The sequence below is a fragment of the Thermobia domestica genome, chromosome 2, assembly GCF_964235325.1.
Source record: "Thermobia domestica chromosome 2, izTheDome1.hap1.1, whole genome shotgun sequence".
Taxonomy (NCBI): domain Eukaryota; kingdom Metazoa; phylum Arthropoda; class Insecta; order Zygentoma; family Lepismatidae; genus Thermobia; species Thermobia domestica.
In genome coordinates, this window is record NC_137455.1 from 139,854,909 (window position 1) to 139,881,008 (window position 26,100).

At 35.7% G+C, this 26,100-nt stretch overlaps 1 protein-coding gene across 2 annotated transcripts in view; it reads left to right on the plus strand.

The window, feature by feature from the left end:
* LOC145675724 (lachesin-like) overlaps window positions 1-26,100 on the plus strand; it is a 1,095,594-nt gene that overhangs the window by 1,017,084 nt on the left and 52,410 nt on the right. For both annotated transcript variants that reach the window (XM_081746357.1, XM_081746347.1), the window contains exons 6-7: window positions 9,620-9,748; window positions 21,502-21,621. In XM_081746357.1, the coding sequence (XP_081602483.1) occupies window positions 9,620-9,748; window positions 21,502-21,621 (249 nt within the window). The remainder of the gene's footprint in view (window positions 1-9,619; window positions 9,749-21,501; window positions 21,622-26,100) is intronic.

Below are 26,100 nucleotides of genomic sequence, written 5' to 3' on the forward strand. Positions count from 1 at the left end.
AAAATTCTTTAAAACTTGTTGTAACCAGGGGTAAAAGTTGATCTGAAAAGGTAGGGGGACGGTAATTAGTGGCACGAGGTTACGCCATCCTCCTTCCTATCTTCGCCCATTATATTTTTAGGAACTGGGGAGACGCCGTATAGACCCCATATTTTTTTTAGGTGGAGGACGGCGTCCCCTCGCGATCTCCCTCCCTTTTACCCCTCATTGTAACTGTTTCGAAATTTAAGTGTGTTATAAATAATAAGACACATACTTAAACTGATAACACTATAAATATCGATACACTATAACAGATAAGGTAATATACTAAATATCGAATATATGTACCGGGTGCATCAAAAGTCGAATGCCATAGGCCAAATCCAATATTAGTAAGAATACAAAAAAAAAAAAAAAAAAGGTGGAATGAGAGAAAAGAGATTAAATAATTCTCTTAGAGAAATCAAGCATATGTTGTTTTAAAGTGACTTGAATGACTTAAACTATTAATACACATTCCTGTGCTAGTCCTCTATAGTCAGGATGCCATTTACGTTTATGTTTAAACTGTAAAACATGTGTTCATAAAAGTAATTTGTTGCAATTTAAGTAGATATATATTAAGGAAATGTTCGATTTAAATGTTATACTTTATTCCACAAAATTTCCAATCTATTTCCTTCATTTTACTCATAAAAATGGACTTTCTGCCTTCATTATGTGTGAAGTTCTATACATTTAAAAGGTTTACTCTGAATTTTGGCGGTAGACATATTTGAGACGTTATAGCTCAAAAACCCAAAATGGGATTCTGGTTTCTTTTTCATTTTTCTTTTTGAAGTATGACATACGTTATACTACATATTCCAGCATATTTTGCCCTGCTATTTTATCTCTAGATTGAGGAAAACAAAATGAAATCATTAGTTTAACGTCTCATGTTTATGTTTCTTTTTTAGGCAAAGGAAAACGATGATCAAGGAAAGTAAATGATGATGAAAGAATTGGTGGAATGAGAAAATGGAAGGAAACGGGAGTACCCTGAAAAAACCTGCGGACTCGATGTTGTCCGCCACGAACTTCCTTTGCTGATCATCGAACTGGGGACCCCCACGCAATAGAGATAAAAATTCTACTACTGAGCCACCGTGCATAAGCCCCCTTCTGTCTGAATTGAGGGATAATTTGACTGGACTATAAGTTGAGGCTGTGAAAATCACTATATAAACTGATTATCGAAAATAGGGGAGTCTGTATATCAGAGTTTTCAAAACTTCAACTATTAAGGAAGAAAACAAGACAATTTCAATAATACTAAAATTATTCTTTGTTCATTGAGAAAGTACCTAATATATGAATTGTCTTAAGTTGGGTCGCAAAATTTCGTATATAAACTTTAAATTAAAAGTAAAGGAATATGTGTTTTAGACTTTCCGAAAATTACTCACGAGAGAACTACAAATCCTAATAAAAAATACTAGTTTCCTTTTCTTCATTTAGGAAGTATCGAATGTGTCTATTCGGTAAGTTCAGTGTGAAACTCGGCATTTAAACTCTTACTTAAAAAATAAGAGAATACATGTTTCCGTTATTTGGAAAATAGCACTTCTGATGGAGGAAAATGGGAGGACAATTTTTTATAATATTCAAATTTCAGGGTTTATATTTTATTAAGCCCTACATGTTATTATCTCTGGATGAAGAAGGGAAATTTCTGTAATGTATACATAATAAAGTAGTAAATTTTGCTGAAAAAGCTATTCCCAGCAGTTTAATGAAGGTTATTGTTATTATTATTATTATTATTATTATTATTATTATTATTATTATTATTAGTAGTAGTAGTAGTAGTAGTAGTAGTAGTAGTAGTAGTAGTAGTAGTAGTAGTAGTAGTAAATGAAATAAAATAAATCTTTTAGTTTAATATCCCACGATTGTCATTTTGGCTAAGAAAGACGGATAATTAAGACAAGTGAATAAGGATGAAAAAATCGATGAAATGAGAGCATGGGAGTAAATGGAAGTATCATGAGAAAACCCACTGACACAATGTTGTCCACCACAAATTTACTAGTCCGGGGATCGAACCAAGGATCCTATCACGAGAGGTAAGGGCTCTTCACTCAGGCACCGTGTCCTCCGGTAGTAGTAGTAGTAGCAGTAGCAGTAGCAGCAAGGGGTAGTAGTAATAGTAATAGGAATGGGATGGTAATATTCCTTTTGAGCCCAATCATAAGACTTAAACCTATAGCTTACCATTAAGTTGAATCATATTATTCCTGAGGCAACTCCGGCTAACATTTCACATTTTCCTTCAGAATACCGTAGTCAGAGATGAAATAATTTAGCATTACGAAAGTTTGGTGAATATTTAACGGAAAAAGAAAACTCGTTTTTCTCTGTGGGTCACCGAACACCCCATAAATATATTTGAGTCATATATTGTTAACTAGCAGTAACCGTTGGCCATTTGTTTGTTCATATGTGTGCCTGTTCCTAGCAGTGTGTACTCACATTCCCACATTTCTGCCTTATTTACCCGACCTTTTTTTTAGTTGACGCGCTACGCATAACAAGTAATTAACTCCCGCCGTTTCCATTATTGGGTCTGTCCGTCAGGGGCAACGCCGGGTGTCAACAGTGAAAAATTAAATGGGATGAGCTTCCAATATTGCAGAGTTGGACGCTGCGAGAAATAACGCATCAGCATTTTTTTTTTCTCCTTTTAGCTTTTTCACTACTCTCCATCACTTAAACAGAACCGAAAAGCTAAACATTCGAAATAAAAATAACAATATGTAGATGTTCATCCTTTCCCCATATAGCCCTAACGTAATAATTATGACATTTTCATTGGTTGACGTGTTGTAAATTTGATGTCCCTCACTTATCAATATACATCCTGAAGTCGTATATCAATATTAGTCTCAGTTAGTTGTGAAATTACCTTTAAATATCAAATAAAAGAAATTGAACCCAATCATGCAATATGCGGTATGTGATTATTGACAAAATAGGTACGAAGTAGAGGTGATTTATTGATTGATTGCAATATATGAAGTGAAAAGTTATGTAACAACCTTAAATAAAAATATTTATAATTAATTATTTATTTTCCTTTTATGTATTTATTTAATTTATTTTATATAGGATCACCGTAGTGTGCCTTATAAGACTGTAACGATACTACGTTCGTCCGTCCATCTTTTTCTTCTTCATAATATTGTATATACATATGAGCATCGTAAAGCAAACGCAATCCTTCATTGAGAACCTATTGCGGAACACTCTCTCACACTTGAAACAATATGACTCATTCTTTCTTCCACGCAAAGGAGAGCAAAAATTCCTGCTTCGACTTCCTGTTCCCTTGCATGCATCGAGTGACAGAGCTTAGCCTAAGACTTTGTCGTATTCCTTTCGCTCCCGTTTGGCGTAAGTTCGCTCCCGTTTGGCGTAAGAAGATAGGAAAATAAAACTTTCTGTCACTAAAATTGTGTGATTACATTATACTGTACATAAGGCTAGGTGTTTAAAGGGCTGATCCGTGACACAAACGTACGATAGAAAGAGCCAAGCCAGAATACGTGAGTAGAAGGTGACATCAAGCATTGTGACTTGTGCTATGTTGCCATATCTCTCATGAACATCAATCAGAATTCAAACTCCATGTATTAAAATATATAAAATTTTTATTCCGTCTTTCCTTATTCGAATACAGGAATAAATGTCTAAATGTCCATAATTGTTTGTGTGTTTTCTTTAATACTCGTATTTTTTTCTTCCTATTGATTGGGAAGACACGTGATTCTGTTACTACATTATAGAGCTGCTTCTGTTATCTGATAAACAACAAAAATATTCTCTGCTTGTAATTCATTAATATAGTTAACATTAAGTATTTAAATACAGTTTCAGAAAATCAGTTGTTATATGTACAGTATACCCTTAACAATGTGGAAACATCTGGAAAAATGTAATTAACAGATTAATACAGCATAGAATAATCTTTCGCCCTCAGAACAATTCTGATTCGATGTGGCATGGAGTCATAGATCTCATGAATGGTAGCAAGTGAAATATTATACCATTCTGCATGCACTGTATTATTCAGTTGTGTGGGACGGATGAAGGTAGAAATCTCCGCTTTATTCTTGTCTCCAAAACGGACCTCAGTTGTTGAATTATGTTCAGGACAGAGAGCAGAAATTGTAGGGGAGCAGGGAAAGTGTTTAAGTTTATCCTTATGATCTTGATAACATGTCGCAATAGTTTCAGCAGTATAATCCTCGAATGTGGCGTCAATGCCTGGAAACAACATCTGGGGCATACGATATACTGGTCCCCTAAAATGGTTGTATAACTATAAGGTAACGAGACCGTTAGTGTCAGGACAGTACTCAACTGAAAACTAGAATATTGCGGCCTTTCGCTACATATATACCCAACCCTTGGTTTCAAATATGGTGAGGGGGCGCGGTGGCTCAGTGGTAGAGCGTTCACCTCTGGTGCTTGGGGTCCCGGGTTCGATCCCAGCCCCCGCCAAGTGAACTTTGTGGTGGACAAACACCGTGCTCGTGGGTTTTCTCGGGGTTCTCCCGTTTCCTGCCACTTTCTTCATTCCACCATTTCACTCATCTCTCATCATCACCGTCTCCTTTAGCCTAACCGGCATAACCGAGGGACGTAAAACTCAAAGATTTCATTTCAAATATGGTGAATGATAAATCACAAGACCATAACACACGTTCCTAGTCATCATTGCTCTACGATGCATTTCGCAAAACTGTTGGCGTCATGCTAAAGCGTTGCGTTCTCCTATCAGCGGTTTTGCTCGTGCAACCTGATTTTGTTTGTTCAAGTCGTGTAAGTCGCAGCGGATGATTGTGTGCACAGACTGTTGGAGGTCTTGATTGAGTTCCTTCGTCGTTTGCATTGCAGTTCCACGACGGTTCTGAGTGACAATCCACTTGAATGCTTGGCGGGATCTGCCACTCAGAATTTTCTTCCGAACACCGTTCCTCTCGGAGCTGGCTTTGCCGTGAGTATTGTAGGCTATCAACCCTCACGATACACCCAACGGACTTGCCACTAATCATCATGCTCTCACTATATAACCGAGTGCCAATAGTTTGCCCTCTTCGGAACTAGAAGAGGTGGTCCGTTTTACACTACTACCGCTGGCTCAGATTATTGCACACCCTCGTTCTATGGCTCCTCATATCATACGGAGGTTTCCCTAACACAATTAACAGCCAGCGTCTTGGACGCCGCCTGATTGTTGTCAACCCATATGTCTTATGTGCTTCAAACTGCAATTGTTTCCATTAAATCGATAAAGATATTTAATCGGTTCTGTCATGCAAAGTTTAGCTATTTGAAATACTCATTTTTCCTATTGATAAACCACATTTTTCCTATAAATTTGCAGTTGTAATTTAGTTTCTTTCTGCTATTTTAGAAGGAATTTAGTTAAAAATGTACTTTTGATTTGTCCATATTCGATTGGGATGACATTTTCCTCTTTCTACTGGTATTATTAATATTTCATTCTCCATTTCCGGAAATTCTATATTATTATTCTGTGATAGAACAGAGAGCATCAAAGGTTATAAAAGCTCGTGGGATGGGTTCATTGGGAACACAAGTCTTAGAGTTTCAGTCGTATCATTGGAAAACACACAGAAGAGCAGGCAGCTTTTATATATGCATATACATAGACCAGATATTTAGTTAGTAGCTTTTAGCTACAAACCAGAGCAAGTTACTATACCTCGATCTCATTTTGAAGCCACATTTAGTAATTGGTAATTTACCTCTGCCGTACATCACCTGTCCTCCTTGCTACATTTTTTGTACGTTTTCTTTCTTTTGTTGCACTGCTCTGTTTTTTTCTGAACGCTAGCCCGCTTTAATTCTGTGATATTAACGTCAAATTATTGGGAGCTAGCATGAATTGCCGATTTTTAAGTATATTACTGAGAACTCAGTGATTCATCAAACCGGGTCTATAATAAAGTACTCTTCCCTACTTTCTGACACGGAAGTAATTTTAAAATTAAATGAAACTTCTAATTTTATGTTTTACGATTATACTCTTGAGGCTAAAAGAGACAAATGATTAATGAGAGTAAATTATTATGAAGGAGTTGATAAAATGATAATGGAGGAGGAGACGCAAAAACTTCAAAAAAGTCCACGGATACGATGTTACCCCCTACAAACACACTTGACCTGGGATCGAACCAGAGTCCTCTCGCACCTGAGATGAACGCTCTACCATAGGACGATTGTGCGCCCCAAGAAAGTAATTTTCGTGTTGATGTAGGTACTAATAGTACGATTGGTACTATATTCATAAAGGAGTAAATGTATTTCGTTCTTACTAAAGACAAAAATAGTCCTCTTTTGGAATGTTTTTTTAATGAAGCCTTTTGGAGAAAATAACACAAATTTTTACTACTTTTGAGGGTAGAGCCTTTTTTATAATTTTCTTATTCATTTGTTTGCATTTAGCGTACGATGTTCGTTTTTCTATACTGGATTCTATTATTTAGAAAGTTCCTCTACAACTTTTAGTAGTTTAAGTCTTTATGAGACTGGCTTGTCTATATTGATTGGTTCTCAAACTGGCATTACATTGGTTTCCAGCAACTTTAAGTTATGAACCCCAACCTTTCACACATTCCGTTTCAAAGTTGTACTACACAGTAAAGTGTTTTGCTAGTGGCCTGAATTCGAACATGAAAACGAGAAAAAATACCGTAAAGAAAGAAATAGATACAACAATTATTTTGAATAAAATACCTCTTACACCCTTCTCTCCGTTCGGAAAACACTTTGCTGTAAGCTTTATTCTATTACAAGACAACATAATTTCAGTTTATAACATAAAAGCCATGAACATCATTTTAATATGATGATACGCACCGTGGTAAAACTTATTCACATAATTTCTTCTTTTTTTACTGCTATATCATATTATTGAGGCGTTTGGTCAATGTGTTTTTAACTATATTTCCCTCAAATTTTATGTTCCCAATAAAAGATTAATACACACTCAACTGCTCAGCTTGTATTCTAACACAAAATACAGTAGAGAGGAAACCAAGAAAGGTTCTGTCGCTTTTCTGGAGGTCTGTGTTTAATTGGTCCCTACACCGTGAATTGAATGCGAATGGAGATAAGGCGAAGGTCAGTTGTTGACGTGGGTATATCCAACATGCTACCTGGTTTGTTGCAGTTCAGTTAAACCATGAACGTGCATAAGGACAGAGTGAACATGGGACCTCCATAGAGCGTCATAAGGGCGTGAATGCTGTACGAGATCAAACTGGGGTCAAACGCCGCTCCAGCGGGGCGGAATATATGCTAGGCCTTTGGTGAGGGTGCCGTGACTACGCGGACAGTGCAGCGGTGATATAACAAGTTTACGGATGGTGACAAAACACTCGAAGACGCACCACGTGCCGGAAGACCAACACATGTACAAAATGAATATCTTCAGGCAGCAATTAAGGCGAACAATGGCCAGACATGGGAGGAAATGGGACTACAATTCAGTGTGGAGAAACCATTCGGCAGAACCTCCATCAACTTGGGAGGCACTACAAGTTGGGTTGATGAATCCCACACGATTTGATTCCGGGCCAGAAGGCAACGCGAGCTGACACTTGTGCTTCTTTGCTGTCTCTTCTGAGGAAGGAGCCATTTCTGTATAGGATGTTGACATATGATGAAAAGCGGATCCTGTATGAAGCTTCACAGCGCCGTCATTATTAGTTAGCATTCCATGAACCGGTTCCAAGACAGACGAAATCAGCACTGCACCAGAAGAAAGTCGTCCTGTGTGTTTGGTAGACTGTTCGCTACATCGTGCATCGGGAACTGCTACCAGCTTGTCAGAGCATCAATGCAACTATATACGGTCAGCAGTTGAGCTGTTTTCAAGAAAAACTCAAAACTCTGGTGCCAGCACTTCTGTATCACAAAGGGGTCGTCCTGTTACAGGACAACGTTAAGCCCCATATGGCTAGGATGACCCGGGACACCATTGTGCGCCTTGGATGGGTAACACTATTGCATCCGGGGGACATTGCACCATCCGATTATCACCTGTTCTATTTCTTGAACCATCACCTTAGAGGATACCAGTTTAAATCCCTAGTAGAGGTGCAAAATGCACTTGATACCTTTGTCGCTTCACGATCCACAAGTTCTACCGCGATGGAATCTATGGCCTTCCAGAACGTTGGCAGAAGGTCGTCGATGCTGATGGGGACTATTTTTGATCTTCCAGGAACGTCTTAGGTGATATATCGATGTTCGAAGGTGGTGGTTACATTTATATTTCTGTAAGTTTAGAAACTTGTTGCTTATGAAAGTGAAATGTAATCTTTAGTTCAATCCATAGTTATGCCCTTTAGGCTAAAGGAGACGATAATCCTAATAATGAATGAAATAATGAAATGAAGAGAGTAGAGAGAACCGCAAACGAGAGAACCGCAAGAAACATTTCGCACACGGTGTTTGTGTTTGTCCACCCTAAATATAGAAACAGATCTAAGCAATATGACATGAAGGCAATTTTAAATGAGCTGAATTAACGAACTAAATGAAAACAAGAATTCAATTACTGAGTGAAATCTAAGTAATAAATTAAGGTAACATGTAGCTATATTGATATGGAGAATAATTCAGGTGCTTACAGAAACGGCTTGTGAATTAAGTCACACCGATAACTTTTTTTCTCGTTTGAAACTGAAAGAGTAAATCTTTCTGTACTAATTAATACCGTGCATTAGATAACCTGTATTTCTTCAGTTTCAAATGATAAAAAGTATTATTATTATTATTATTATTATTATTATTATTATTATTATTATTATTATTATTATTATTATACCAGCGTGGCTTCCCTCACGAGATGTGTTTCATTGCTTAATACAAATTTGAACATGAATACCTTATGGTAAATGCAGTAATAAAGGTTAACAAAAGGCCTGTTTTGAAGAAGTAAGCATGTACACTCAAGTCCAAAATTATTGTCGCATGTCTATAAAAATGTTGTTCTAGTAATATAATTTGATAACGAATTCGCCCGGTATTTCTTATAATGTTAGTATGTGTATGGTCGGCAAAGACATGTATGTGGCAAATTTCATGTCAAAAGAACAGCAAATAAGGTCAATATAACAAAAAAAAAACTTTCTTGTCTATTTAGCAATATTTTGTTTTACTCATAAATTTTCATATTTATAATTCTTTTCCTATGAAATTTACCACAAATATACATTTTCCGATTATACACATAGTATCAGTATTAAAAGTACCCTGCAAAATAATTATCAAATTATATTCTTACAAGAAGACAGTTATAGATATGCGACAATCATTTTGGACATGGTTGTACGCATATTTATTTCTCGTTTAGCAACTAAAGTGACCAAGAAAAGTTCACAATTACCTTTAGTTCCAAATTTTCAAGATTATTGCCATTGTTATTTAAGGTTTATAATTCTAATCAAATGAAATTTTATTTTTACTAGTAGTACAGCCATTATAAATAACTGAATTTTATTTCATATGATATGTTTTGTTTCAAGAAGTTTCATTCCTTATTTTGTTTGTTTTTCAGTAGCAACATACCAGGGAGAAATGCTAAAATTAAACAAAATTACAAGATCTGAAATGGGCGCCTACCTTTGTATTGCTTCCAATGGAATTCCACCGTCAGTCAGCAAGAGAATTATGGTCAGCGTTCATTGTAAGTAATCGCAAACTATTACGCTTCTTTACATTTAGAATTATCATAGGACTCTCACCATTTTTTCACATATGGGAATTATGTGCATGCAAACTATATGCATGCATAGAGTTGCCATATTATCCGATTTTAGCGGGTACCACTCGATATTCAGGTCCTATATTCATCCCCCGCTTAATTATATCTTAGTCACGAAAAACCACCCGCTTTTTTGGATTGGATAAAATCTAAGACGACTATGTTGATAAAGTGTTTTTATATTCAACGTAAACCGCAACACCTCTGTGTCAATCTCAATCGTGATTGAGTTAAATTTGGACTCTGGCTCAGAGAGATACATTTTTAATATTTTTTTCTTTTAAAATGAGTGTATTTCATATATTGTGAAACCGTGGTAATTTTGTATGCTAGTATGATTTCAAATATAAATTTTATATGAGATGGACCAAGGTTCCTGAATATGTTTTACCTTTCTTATGATAAAAATTTAGAATTTATTTCGTGTTTTAGGGAGAAAACTATATATCGCCTGCTTTTTCTTTTAACTTGCCATACAGATATCTTACTGTAATTCTTACTTTACAATTCGAGACTCGCATTTGTTGAACTTAATAAAGCATTAAAGGCAAAACCTAAATTTGTTTTGCTTTAATTTCGTTAGAAAAGTACATTGGAAATGTCACTTAACAAAGAAATCACACACACAAAAAAAAAAGATGGTTCGAAGGATCCTAGATCAATATTTGTACTACACAAGTTCACATCAGTACTTACGTTTTAGAATGCGCCGCTTTTCTAATTTTCAAATATGGCAACCCTATGCATGCAAATACTTTTATTTTCTGCTTTAGGAGCACTTCCCTCAAAAATTGGCTTTAGTTTAAAACAATATTTTTTAAAAAGAAATATTAAAGTAATAAAGCAACTAATATTAAACACTTTTTTTTAATTTGAGATGTTGACCTTAAATTATGACGTAAGAGAACGTATTTTTAATTTCTCCGTAAATACGAGGGTAAAGCCTTAAGTTATGGCAATGAACAGACCGTCGATGAACTTGGAGAGTACTTCAGAGGCTGCTAAACATCCAGGGTAACTTGTGAGACCTATAATGTGTACGATGGTAAAGTCTGTGTAAATAGTTTCGTGTAAGAGTCAATCCATTCTAAGTGATCAAGAATGTGCCGCTCGACCATCTTCAAAAATTCTAATTTTTTCAAGAATGTTTATCCTATATCAGAATACTTCAAAACCACGATCATTGGAGTTTTAAAACATCTCGTAGCGACGCAACGGCTGCCATAATTTTGCGTTTTCTCGATTTCAGGCGTTTAGGTTGTTTTTTAAATATCTCAGCATGTATTTGCCCTAGTAAATTGAAAATTGTTGGGCGTATCCAACTTGTGCAGACTGAAAACTTTGATCTCTTAACATTTTTCCCTAAAATCATTGAAAGGGGTGAAATCAAAGCATACAGTAGCAAAACGTTTGACATTGAAGACATGTTTGGGAAGAGGAAATAACTGATATAGCTGTCTGAATTTGTGAGTGCATGTAGTACGGGGTCATAAGTCTATACACAAAAATTTGCAGACCTGTTCTTCAACAGTGCTACTGTGGGTGATAAGACAGCGAGTCACAACTAAAGGGGAAAAAAACGAGGTTGAGAGCCTTAACTGGACTAGACATTCATCCTACTTTATTTTACTTCACAACAACAAATTTCCAGTTGAATTTGTGAACAAAACACCTCCTAGGGTATGACGTCATTCCTTAGTACTTTGACCCCTTCTGCTCAAAAAACACAAAACGCGCCTTGTTGTGTTATGGTATACTAAAGGAGTAACTATTCCCAAAATTTCAGATTTTTTTATCCAAGCCCATTGGACATATTGGACAGTGAAATATGCCAAATTTGTATAATTCCCCAACTTGGCAATATTTTTTTCACGCCTTTGAGAACAGCTACAGGTTTGCAAATTTTTGAGTATAAATGTATGATCCCGGACTATATGCACACAAGAATTCAATTGCTTCCTCTACGTCAATTGCTTTCTCTTCACAAACATGTCTTCAATGTCCAAAAATGGTATTACTGTATGCTTTGATTTCACTCCTTTCATGAGTTTTAGGCAAAAATGTTAAGATGGTTAAGTTTTAGCTCTACAATAGTTTTACACGACCAGCAATTTTCAATTTGCTAGGACAAATACATGTTGAGATATTCAAAAGAACGTAAACGTCTGAAATCGAGAAAACGTAAAATGGCGGCAGAAGCTGCGTCGCTACGAGATGTTCTAAAAAATAATTAATTGTGGTTCTGAAGTACCCAGATATAGTATAAAAATTTCTGAAAAAATTAGATTTTTTGGAGATAGTCTAGCTGCACATTCTTGATCATTTAGAACGGATTGACTCCCTAATGAAATACAACTTACCTTATTATTAATGCACTGTTGGACCACGTTAGCCTGCAGAACAGCTCTATTTCGACATGTAATAAATTCTGTAAGCTATTAATAATTTTATGCCATTCCTCATATTGCGCATCACTCAGTTCTTCACTGATGCTGATTTGTCGTCATCACACATATTCTGAGTGTTACGATCTCTTGCTTCTTATGTGTTGCGTACAGCAGGTGTTTCCATTATTTTGATAAAAATTAATATGGTCAACCCTACAAGAATACTTCGAGTTTCACGGAAGATTCATCAGCGTTATGATGTGATGGAAACAAAGAAGACCACTACAATTAGGTTTCGGTTCGTAATATGTTTCGATCGATCTTCTCTGTAAGCGGTTGCGTTTACGCACGAGATACATACATATTAACAAGCATTCTATGTGTTTGGAGAAAATTTAAGATTGCGGCACATATGTGTATTAAATAATAAATTAACGTTTGAAAGATTGTTTGAAACCAGGCAACTATACACATTGGGTTTACAATACAAAACACCCTATCCACAATTCATAATGTGACCTATATAGGTGTTGCTGGATTGTTAGTGTTTCAATACGTGGCCTCTCAACCAAGCAATCTTTCAATATAACCCACAAACGGGAAAATTCCAATCCGTACGTGATAGTTGCTTCCATCGGCCACTAGGTCGAGAACTAGCCAATAACTCGCTTCATTGAATTCAGAGCTTGCAGCTAATTCAGAGTATAACGACATTCAGAAGCTCTAAATGGGATTATGGGTGGATTTCAAAAAAAAGAGGTAATGTGGAGGACGGTAGGAATGAAAACCAGGATTGCTGCTGCTTGCAATGTAAAACAGGTAGTAATAACAGACGACAGGTTCCATATAATATCTGGAGAGCAATTACGTTGTCTATCATAATAATATCGTGTTTATTTCCTAATTTTCAACCACAAACCGTATATATAACGCCTATTACATGACCTGTTTGTGCTTCTACTTAACCAAGATTTCTTCGCCACAATTTTGATAAGGCACGTAGTCAGTTATGATGATTTCTGGATGCACACGCATAGCTATTTCGTGTTTTGTGTTCGAGCTGAACATATATAATAATCTCCACACTTTTTTTTTAACATTTGCTTATATAGCCTTATTTCTGTATGTATTTTCAAAACATTCTTACATTTCCATAAAGACATTTGTAATCATTTCTTTAAGACATATTTCTTTATTAATATAGATTTACGAAACTTAGTTTATATAGTTCCGTACTATGCTACACATAAGAATGGAGAATTTTATAGAACAACTATATCTGTCCGTCCGTACGTCCGTTCGTCAATTTGTCTATCATCAGGTTTCAGAGCAAAAACAGTAAGACAAGGAATAAAAAGTTTTTTTTTTATCGATCCATCGTCCTCGTAAGAATACATTCTACCTCTCTATGAAGCCTTTATTCATTTCCGGTTTCAACGTTAATCACTATATAACAGAAACGCTAATCCTGTATTTTTAAATTGATCCAGCCTCCAAAGGACATACGAGGTCCATTCAAATTATAAGGCCTCCTATTTTCTTTTCATTAACTAATCACACGAAAACTATGAAGCTTGTGACACTTCTCGACGTAATCTCTCTGCAGCCGTAAACAATTTCCCAAACCAAAGTCGTCACCATGGTTCCATGACCGCAGTGAACGCTTCTTTAGGAGTCTGTTTCGGCTACTAAAAAATCGCGGATGCAATAGTGCAATGTTGCCACAGTCCTGGCTCTGGAGTGGGCTGAAAAATAGTACCAAATTGAAACAAAAAGGGCTGAATTCATTATTTTATACCAGTGTAATACATGGCTCTATAACATTAAACTAAAAGAGGCTCTATAACATCCTCCCACCCTCCCGTCTTCTGAGTCTAAATCAATAAAGTGCTCTTTTAAAAATTACTTTTTAAAAACATCCAAATAGGAGGACAACGAACAATCGTGGTAGTAGATGATAATTTCTCGCACGAAGGGAGTATAACAGATGCCGCAAATTAAAAAAGAAAACAGTTATCATCGTCGGTATGTATTGTAAGGAAACCAAACGCGCGTCTATTTCAAAGCGACCAATAAATCAAAACAGCATTATGGTAATATATGAAAAGATATATATATAAAATGAGGAACCAATCAATCATCTCCCAGTTCGTGAGTAAACAGTACGGTACGTTATAATAAAATATTAAAATATAAATTATTGCATTTTATTCTCGCTTATTTTACTACCAAAGGAGGATAATAACTGTAAGAAGAATATTGTGCTACTTTTTGTTTTCAAGATTTCAAGCTAAAATTTCCACTACACTGCTTCTTCCTCGTCTCCTTCATGTGCGGCATGGATACTCCCATCTAGCGTAATTTGTATCTTGATATAGTTCGAAATACGAATTATCCACACAAAGTTCGTAGCGTTATGCAGTTAATGCCTAAGAATAAATGTTCAACAGGGTTTTCTAAAAGTGCAACACACAGTATGAGTAACGTGAGATATAAGAAAAGTCTTACTGACACTTTTAAAAGTATTTATTAAATGGGGCTGAATTGGGTAGAATTGTACCAACTTTTTCACAAAAGGGTCTGAAAGTGCCAGCGTTTTACCAACGGGCCGATGAATGACAAAAAGAGCTGAATTTGGTACGATTGTACCAAGTGTGGTGACACTGCAATAGTGGTACGGCTAGGGAATGTGTGACCATAGAGAGTGTGTTTCATCGATGAAATGGAAGTCCCATTCATGCTGTCATCACGAGTCAACGAGTGACACGACATTCTGCCTTCTTTGAACTGTCGTAACCACGAACGCATATTAGACAACATCCATGACACCATCATCACGTGCCTAATTCGACTGGCAATGAATTTTAAGTGGTGTTACACCACGCAAACGAAGAAAACGAGTGATTACACACTGTTCTTGTCGCTTCTTTATAAGTATCATAAGTATCAAATATAGTTATCCCTTTCACTGCTGCTGCTAGAGTTTTGTGTGTCGTATGGTGTTGTCATCTCTGTCACGCATTCATAACATGTGCTAGCGTATTTTAAAGTAAACAGAACTTTACTATTTGTTACCAGTCCTGAAAAAAAGACTAAAGTTGTTATAACTTGAACGTAACTCGTATTTCATCTCCATTCTTATATCTTCATTAAAATTGAAAGTAGTAGCAATTTACTACTACTTCCGGATTCAACATTGATCTTCACAGAAAAAAAAAACAGTAAAAGTTGGTAAGAAATTGTTTCTTGGGATGGATTCAACGTCCCAAACACAAGTTGTACACAGAGAAAAATCTGTTCTCCGGACAGCGGTATATTGTACAAATGTACGGTATTCTCTTGCTTACTATAGAAATCAGTATGAAGCATACGTTATCCATATGCTACATAGGCACTGCTCTTAGATGTTACATCATGCCGTTGCAGGATGTCTGACATCTTAACAGTTTTCCTTATATCACATGCATATACTTATGTTACCTTCGTCAGCTATATGTTACATACGTCCATTTGTATGTGAGATCCTGACCGCCTACATTGTTTCATACGGAAAGTACGTATAGATGAAACATTTATGCAGAAAATATTATAAAACACGCGTTTTCAGTTTTAAGTCTGCTGTACGGTAAGTCCAAAACTTACAGGAATTACGCATGTAACCTATCTTTTTAAGTACGCCACCTACATTTTTTTTCTCAGTGTATCTTGACTTTTTTGAATCTATTCAAACCAGAAGTGGTAAAAATGCACTATTTCCAGTTTCAACGCTGAACATCATGCTGAAATAAGTTGCGAAAAATAACTTTTTGATACTTGATTTGGCAAAGCAAGAATAGGTTTCAAACTCCAGTTTCATTCCTTTATTGCAAATGAAGGTGGTAAAGAGCTACTAGCTCTTCCTTTTCTAATACTTATTGTCATTAAATGGAAACGGAATAAGAAGCGATAAACGGTTTCTTGATATGGATGTAGGATCTCAGCTCTTATTGTTCTACTGAAACCGGACGTAATAGAAGTAAGTACAACTTCCGGTTTCATCATACATTTCTACATAGTAATAATTGTAAGAGATAATTAGTTATAAAATATTTTGGACATGGATTCAGAATCTGAAAGATATATTCCATCTCTGACATTATTCCACTGCCCCAACCGAAAGTTGTAGTTGTAATCTATTACTTACGATTTCAGTGTTAATTTTCCATGGTATGAAAATCTGTCATAGTTTCACACTATAAAACGAACCTCAGTTGCTTCTTTTCACATAACCATTAATTCTACGAAACATTTTTCAAATACTCCGAAATACATTTGAACGTGCTGACTAAATGAAATTAAATGTACTGCTCAAACTTGCTTTGTATCTACATATAACTGACAATGAGCAACAAAATCTAACCAAAACGTTAGCTATACCTGGGTATATTAACAATAATTTGCTGTTGCGGATTCAACGATCTATTACACCGAAACTAGCAAAAAAAAGTCCTCTGGAACTTTGGTCAGTGAGGGATAGTTTCGGCGATATAAGGTGCCGAAAGCGTGGGAAAAAATGAACTTCAGTGGGCTATAATTAAAAAACAACACAACGTAGAGAGTGCGGTTTAGAACATGACACTCGAAGTCATGAACGCTCGATTGAAAGATGTATGTTTCAAACCTCCGCAAGATGTGTACGAGGGATTCCACAGAGGAACATAGGCATTACTTGCCAGGTTATAGGGAATCCATGAGTTCCTTTGGGGAATACCTAGTACACATCGTGCGAAGGTTTAAACATACATCTTTCAATCGAGCAGGTATGACTTCGAGTGTCATGTTCTATACCGCACTCTCTACGTTACGTTGTTTTTGAATTACAGCCTTCTGAAGTTCATTGTCCACGATTTCGGCACCTTATATCGCGGCCATCGCTAACCAAAGTTCCAGAGGAGTTTTTTGCTAATCTCGGAATTGGGAATTCGGAATTAGCTCCCGAAGTTTGTTCAAGTAGTTTCTTACCACCCTGTATATATATATATATATATATATATATATATATATATATATATATATATATATATATATATATATATATATATATATATAAATGATCGAAAATGACTTATATTAGTCTCGAATCTATAGTTTTCGGGGTCGCTGAGATGAACAGTGACACTTCGAATGCCGTTTAAATCCAAATTTAGCCCCGCAACTTGAGAGAGGGGAAGATGTATATAAAAATAATCAAAAATGGCCGATATCAAACACCGCTTAAGTAATAATAAAAAGTTACTGATTAACGGAACATATTACTATTTCTCCTTATTTTATCCATCGAAGAAGGTAATTTACGCTAATTCAAAACAGTAGAAGGTCTCGCTTCACTCAACATGCTTTTTCCTTCTATTTTCTCTCTTTTCTGTCAGATCTTGCTTCTCATTTCTTTTAAAAGCTCTCCTGTACTTAAATTATTAGCAAACGTTCCCTCGTCGTTCGAGACTTGGCTTCGATTCCAGTTAGGAATGCACGTGATTTTGATTTCGCATTAAACTGAACGTCTACATCTTATAGCTATAGTGTTGTTGAGAAGTCGATGTTAAATTTCCTACCACCCAATCAATCAATTCTCCTTCCCGTACTAGATTTTTAAGAAATTCTAAGTTTTCTTCAATGTCTTTTATCTCATATGATATTTTCCATTGTCTTTCTTTCCCTCTGCCTCCCGTTTATTTTCTCTCCTTTGCTTTTCTCCTTCTTCCATTACGAGGATTTCTCGTATCTTTACAGTATTCATTTTCAATTAGTAAGCTGTAAAATTCATGTGTTCTTCTTTTCTTCACTCTTCCTCATCATCTATCACCTCTATCTCTTTTTCCATGTTTCTTAATTTTATCCCCTTCATCACATTACTTTATTTTATGGCAGTAAAACATGCTGAGTATTCTTTCCGTTACATTGGTTTTAAATCTCCCTCTTACCTTCTCTATGGTAACATCCGAAAAAAAATATTTTCTTTCAATTACATTTCTAATTTTCTATTCCTTCTTCTTTATCCTCATTATTCCTAAAAAAAATCCAATTATTTCTTCATTCCTTTCCACATTCTTGAGCAATCATTATATAACTTCAAAACATTATTATTATTTATCTTTTTTCTTCTTTCTTTTTTCTCTTGTTCATGACAATTTCTGGTAGTATCACACTCAGCTTTGACTTGATGCTTACGCCTTCTATTTTAACTATCTTAATTAAAAATGTTGAACTTCCTTAGAGGGCATGTAGAGCTGTGGTTGATTAACGTGTTTTAATTGGGTGATGCGTATTCAGAACACTGCGTCTTATGTATATGTTATTTCTAATTATGTAGACTTCTGGTGCATGGGGTCCCTGGTTCGATCCAAGGTGAAGTAAGTTTGTAGTAGACGATATCGCAATCGTGAGTTTTATTAGGTACTCCTTTTCTCCCATTATCATTCCACTAGCTCTTTCATCATCATTCACTTGCATTAATCATCCGACTTCTTAGCCGGAAGAACTTAGCGTGGTACGTTAAATTGAAAGATTTCATTTCATTTCTAGTTATATAGAGCTGACTTCAATAATATCTTCTAATTTAGATAGCTTCCCAAGTGCTTCATGCCCAAATGCCCAAAGTCCAAATACCAAACGAGTAGTTCAACACCAAAACTAATGGGCCCCAAGTGGTCATCAAACTTAGGGTTACGAAAGGACACATACTAATCACGAAATATACAGTAACTCTGAACTAAATATATATTGACATCTTTATTAATTAATTGTATATCAATAACACATTTTCTTTTTAACCTTGTGTGCCCTACAAATTGCTTAAACTTATTACGTCTTAGATTCGGTGCCGGTAAGTATTGTCATAATCCCGTATACATCTTTGACGTCTTCTCAAAGGATATTAACTTATAAAAAAATATTATGTACTTTCCCATCAAAGTTCAAATTCTCATTTCATCTCATGTTCCCATTCTACTAATATATTAATTATCATTTATTTGTTATTATCAACTATCCCTTATACTAAATCAAAGAATATAATAACGATGTAATTCAGATTTCGTGTAATGTCTCTGTAAAATCCTTTGAATACTAAACTCAACAAACATTATAATGATTAGCTGTAATTTATGTTGCTTAACCTCAAAGCAGGACGAAAGACAAAATTTAACTATAGATCATTTTCTTGGTTGTTAAATTAAGAATAGTATGTCTCTATGTGCTATATCAGTGAGCTTAGATTGAGAGAATATATGACAAATTGGTGTACTAATTGGTACCTCATGCATGAAGAAATGACGTTTTGCTATATCTATCATCAACATCATGCTTAATAAACTACTAGGAATAAGAGATTGTTTGACGCTATCACTACAGTACTTCTCTAATCACATTCACTTCTATATAATAATTATCCAGCTTAATAAAATTTATGATGATGATGAGTTGATTTTTGAGTTTAACGTCCCGTTCAGCAGCAAGGCTATATGAGACGTGGGCCTAGTGATTAACGTGGAATCCGAACCACATGAGCTCCCCCCGGGAATCGAACCCGGGTCTCCCACGCCAAAGGCGCGTACGCTAACCACTTAGCCACGGATGAGCTCTAATAAAATTTATAAATTGCAATTTTTTCTCCCCACATAACTTTCTTTTCACTACATTTTCTAACGCGTCTTTTCCAGTATAATTTCTTTGTAAATATGTTTTCTTTTCTTTTTTTTAAAAAAAAAAAACTTGTCTGAAATACTTTTTTCCTTTACTGTTTCCAATATTTCCTCAGTAAAATTTTAGTATTTGCTCAGTAAAATTTTCTCTGTTCCTCGCCAATATTTGTGAAGCTTTTAATTTATTTTTGAACCCTTTGAGGTTATATCCATACTTCCCTTCCTATAGTATAATACCATTTTGGAAACATACGGTTAGACTTTTTAATAACATTATCAAAAAACAAAATACGCCTTTCTCGTTTTGAAAAGACTTTCTATGTCATTCTACCTAGGTATTATTGCTTTGACTTCACTCTCACATTTACATCTCTACAAATAGAGATGACAAAAAATTAGGCACTCGTTCTAATGCCACAATTTATTTGAATTTTTGAATAGCTGAAAAATAGTACGGTGAACTCAAGAAGTGAACATGTCATAAGCTCTCGAGTGGTTGTATGACGATAATCTTCTTTTAGTACATATGAGGCGTTCTGGATAGTTAGGGCGAACCTCAACCAAAGTTACGTGCAATATTATTCGAAAACGGAATGAAATGAAATATTTCAGTTTAACGTCCCACGATTACGCACAAAATTAACATTCGAAAATTACACTTGAAGTGTTTGAGTATTGTTCGTTGTACAAGTTCTCGTGCCTATACATATAGAACGTGGAAGTCTTTCCTCTTGTCCTTGCTTAGAAAATAGTTTTAAACTAGATTTGTGATTAATTAGACAGTTCAGAGTATATTAATAAGAGAAGTTATTAGGAAATAAACGTTTGTTGTTTTCGTCTTTACTACTCGAAACGCCTCATATGCTCTCGTGTTCAGTCCCTGTACAGGTTCCTATAGTAGTTACCATTCAACTTTATACTATTATTGTTTGCCATTCCATGTATCATTTTGTGCTGTAACTGAATATTTAATGCCAATCAAACAAACATGTCAAATTAAATACAGGTTTCTATTAATTTAGTCTCTTTAACGAAATAATTTATATTATTGAGGGACGGCGGATTAGTTGATGAGCGCTCACCTTTCGTGCGAAAAGTTTCTGGTTCCATCCCAGGAAAAATAAGTTGTAGTAGATAATATTGTGTCGTGGTTTCCTTGGAGTTCTCCGTTTCCTCTCATATTCTTATCTCATTGATTATTTCACCATTATTTACTTTCATAAGTCATCCTTCTTCTTTAGCATAATGGAAATAAGTGTAAAAGGTTAAACTTAAAATTTCATTTTATTTACGAAATTGTATTATTTTATTACGCATTTAATCGTTAAACAATTGAAAAGTATTGATTTCCTTGGTAAAATGTTTGTATATAAAAATAATTGAATTTTACCAGTATTTATAATCATTTCCAAAAAAATATTTATAAATCATAATAACTGGAATATTTATAAGATCTTTCAAGTTTTTCCCTGATACACTAACTTTTATCTGGTTCCATTTCACTAGATTACTAATTACGTATATTTTTACCAGTATATTTGATTATGTTCTTTAATTAGTAGCTCAACATATAATTTATGCGTTTAACTTTTCCTCATCTCTGTTTCAGTTCATCCTGTTATTCAAGTTCCAAATCAGCTGGTAGGAGCACCACTAGGCACTGACGTCACTTTGGAATGTTATGTGGAAGCTTCTCCCAGGTCAATTAATTACTGGGTGAGAGAAACAGGTAAGATATTCCGTAATTAGAACTTCACATTCCGTATACTCTATTTGGAGTTATTTTCATTGACTCTTAGTTGCGAAAGTAAATGATGGTAGAATACATGAAGAACCTAAAATAAAACTAAGTAAATAATGTTTGAATATCAGTCGTAGACTCGCATATAACATATTTTACTACTATTCTTTTCTTTTCAACCAGTATCAAAAAGGGAGGTTGTTCTCAATTGAATCCGTTTCTATATATATATATATATATATATATATATATATATATATATATATATATATATATATATATATATATATATATATATATATATATATATATAAACGAGGGTTATTTAACTCGAACCGGCACCACTGCTATGATTACAGTGTCGTGTGGGCAGGAGACAAATGACGAACGTAGTGTGTTGTCAGTTCAACGCTGCTGCGGTCCCATATTACGGTGTGTGTGGCGAGTAGAAATTGTTAGAGCGATTGTTTTGTGAAATACCGCCCTAACGCAATGTTCACGCGTACAGAACAGCGTGTGTTTATGAAATTGCAGGTGGCACGAGGGCGAAGTGCTAGGACATATGAAAATGTTTTTGACGCTCTCCTCCAAATAGTATCGAAACAACTCACAAGTGGCTAACGTCCTAAGTAAGAGACACTACGTGCAAAGATATATGGTATATGTGCTAGTTGTGCCAGAAAGAAACATGACGGTGCTGCCTGCCATAGCAGAGAGTACAGTCTGCTAGAGCGTCATATAGTCGGTGATAAGCATGAGAATTCACGGCGAAATAAGATAGATGTGTATGTTGACCTGCGTGAGTAAGGGCGGTAGTCTGATAGTAAATAGTGAACCTGAAAGACAGTAGACAGTCTACAGGTATGTAAAATATATGTCTTTGTCAAATGCGTAACAGCATTGGTATGTGCAAAATACAACCGATTAATCCTCACGTCATAGTACAAATCATCAAAGGGGTACTGGAGACATTCAAAAGCTGTCGGAGGCAAGGTCTTACTGTGTTACATGGCATAATTACAATTTGCACGAGTGGGTGGTAACAGCAGTGAAGAAATTAAACCATTCTTTCCGTGGCTTATCCACAAATTTAAGCGAAACCATTGGATCTGTTCAAGACGGATAACACAATTTGTAGCAAGGGCAGACATGGAACATGAAATTGAATTGCTTGATAAGGCCCGCATGTTTGTCAATGATGTTAATGACATCATACATGCAAAACCGTGAAATCTTGACTGCATATTTAACACTGATCAATCTCAGTTTGAATATGAAATGACGTCAAGAAAAAACACATTTTTCGAAAAGGGTAAAAAAACATACTACAGCATTAGTTCAGTCCATGGCTTCAGTTACACATTCATACATAATCCAAATTCACTTCTTCCCAGTGAACCTAGGTACGAGGGAGGATCAATAAGTTTTCGGCCTAGAGTAGAAAGAAAAGAGATAAGATCTTCATTTTTCTTTATTTCTCAACGTAGTCTCCCTGGATTTCAATTCACTTGGCCAATCGATGTTCCAACATTTGCATACACTTCAAAAAGAAACTTTCGTCGAGACTATCAGAATACTTCTCTACCGCACATATGACATCGTTATCACTGTCAAATCTCTCTCCTCGCAGTTGCTCCTTCAAATTCGAAAATAGGTAAAAATCACTTGGGACCAGGTCTGGTGAATAGGATGGGTGCTTGATCAATTCGAAGCTAGCATCATGAATGGCTGCCATTGGAACTGTTGACTTGTGGACCGCAGCATTTTCCTGATGGAAGAACACTTTGCCTGACAATTTTCCTCTTCGTTTCTGCTTGATGGTTTCACGCAAACTTCGGATTAAGTTGGCGTAATAGTCACCTGTGATGGTCTGTCCATGTGCCAAATAATCAATGAATAAAATTCCTTTAGCATCCCAGAAGACTGATGGCATTATCTTCCCGGCGCTGGGTACGATGGGGAACCATGGTGTTTCCACTCCATAAATTGCTGTTTCGTCTCCGGATCGAAGTGATGGACCCAAGTCTCATTTATGGTTACAAATTGCTTGTAAAACTTTTCTGGATTACGCCTTATCTTGGTCAAAAGTTTTTGGGAACAAGCCACTCGCTGCCTCTTCTGATCTATGGACAACATTCTTGGCACCCATTGAGAAGATAAATTTTTCATATGTAGAATATCGACCAATATTGACTGCATTGTACCATATGATATGTTAGCCTCCTCTATAATTTTACGTATAGTTACTCTTCGATCAGCCACAACCACATCATGGATCTTGTTTACGTTTTCTTCGTTCGTCACTGCGCATGGGCGACCGGCACGTGGTGCGTCCATACATGACTCTCTGCCAAGTTTGAATTCGTGACAACATCTCTTTACAGTTGAATATTATGGGGAAGAATCATGGAACATACTCAGCAATTTTTCATGGATTTGCTTTGTGTTAAGTTGTTTTCTCACTAGGAACTTTCTCTCTGCACGGTACTGCTAAGACTCTATTTTCAGCAAATCTCACAAAACTGTTCACTCACATACATGTAATTAGAAAGGAAAATGAGTTAGAATCTTAAGATTTTACGTGTAAGCCTATTAAAGACCACAACACAACATATTATATTTCCGAGGCTGGATCTTATTTCTAAGGGCATAAGGCCGAAGACTTATTGATCCACCCTCGTACTTGCTTGTACATGTGTTTCCAAGAATCTAATGGCAAGTTCGATCCTAGAGGAAACATTAGCATGATAACACACTCCCTTTAACGTTGTCGTTGGTAACTTTTGGGTACCAGATCTAGAGTTGGAAACGCAAAAAATGTTGGGAGCGGCAAATGTCAAATCTGTTGGTGGCGGTATGTTAGGGTAAAGATCGTACTACGTAAGGGTGCACGTCGTGTGCAGTGACCTGAGGAGATGTCAATAGTGTAAACTGGGCAACATTTCTAATTTGCATTGGGCCGGTATGCTGGCCTCACATTAGTCAACTAAAAGCCGCTTGGTAGATGACAGTGCGGGACTTTAACGTTAGAGAGTTTTATTATTACAATTACTATCGGAAAATGAAGTGCAACGTGATGGTTTTACGAATTGAATACTGAAAAAGAAATTGAAGTCAACAAACCAATTAATGAAATCCCCACACGAAGTCGAATCTGGAAGCTTGAGTACAGAAGGCGTGAGCTCCACTGGTCACAAAGAGACACGTGTATTTTCGTTAGTTACTTATATTTGAGTCTAACGTTTCTTTCAGCAGCAAGGCTGTGTGAGACATAGAACTACAGCTTCTAGAGGTCACATGTATTTTCGTGTCGATTTCGTTAGAAATATTAGTCACTGACATTACGGATGTGTGAAACCTTTAAAATAACATGATTTTTATTTGATTTGAGTTTAGTTTAGAGTCCCTTTTAGGAGCGAGGCTGTATGAGACGTAGACCTATAGCTTAACGTGGAATTTGAACCACTTCAGCGGCAAATAAAATAATTTTCCTTACAAATAATTTGTAAAAGAAAGGATACATATACATAATCTGTCACAAAAAAAAAATACCACCACTTTGAAAAAAACTGTTACATTGTTAATTTCAACCTTATTTTGCACACCTCGTTGGTCACACACTGTTCAACTGATCTTTTAATAGTTCTCTAATGTTTATGTTGTGCTACTGTAGTACATATATGAACATTATATGAAAACACTGAGTTTTATACATTAAGGGACCTTATAATCCAGAAATTAAATTTAATGTATATATTTTATTATCATACTATTGTGCAACGTTTATCGCTAAACGGTAGGAAAGTTATTGAAAGTAAATGAAAAACTAAAATTGTTTATATTACAATACTTATGACACTTCAGTCTTTTATTACACCGTCACGGGCAGCTCTTCATGCTGCAAACCACCTGGATATGATGTTCACAAGTGTTTCACTTAATGTAATATACAGTTCGAGGTGCCAGATTCGAACCAGTTCCTTGGTGATTTGTCTCCTAGGCTAACATATCTTCCCATGTAGTTTTTGTGACATAATATGCCACATATTATATATTGGATTCATATCCGGAGAATTTGGTGGCTTCCATAATTTTTGAAAATTCATACTTTGAAACCAGTCCGCTACACTCCATGCTTTGTGACACGGCGCACTGTCATCTTGAAAAATAAATCAACTCAAATTAGGACTTGGGAAATAGTCAACAGATGGTCGTAGTAACTTTCGGTTCAAAATGTCAATGAAATATGCAGCAATAACTTGTTTATTCCAGATTTTACTTCATCCCAATGCATTTGAAGTAATGCATCTCCACAACATGATAATTTCATCAAATCTTCTTTTGGAAATGGACTTTGGCTTCACATTTTCTCCTTTTCTCATCCAAAATTTCATTCCACTGTCGTTTCCAACAATCATAAACTTCTCCTCGTCCAAGAAAATTACGTGCCACCACTGTTCATCACTC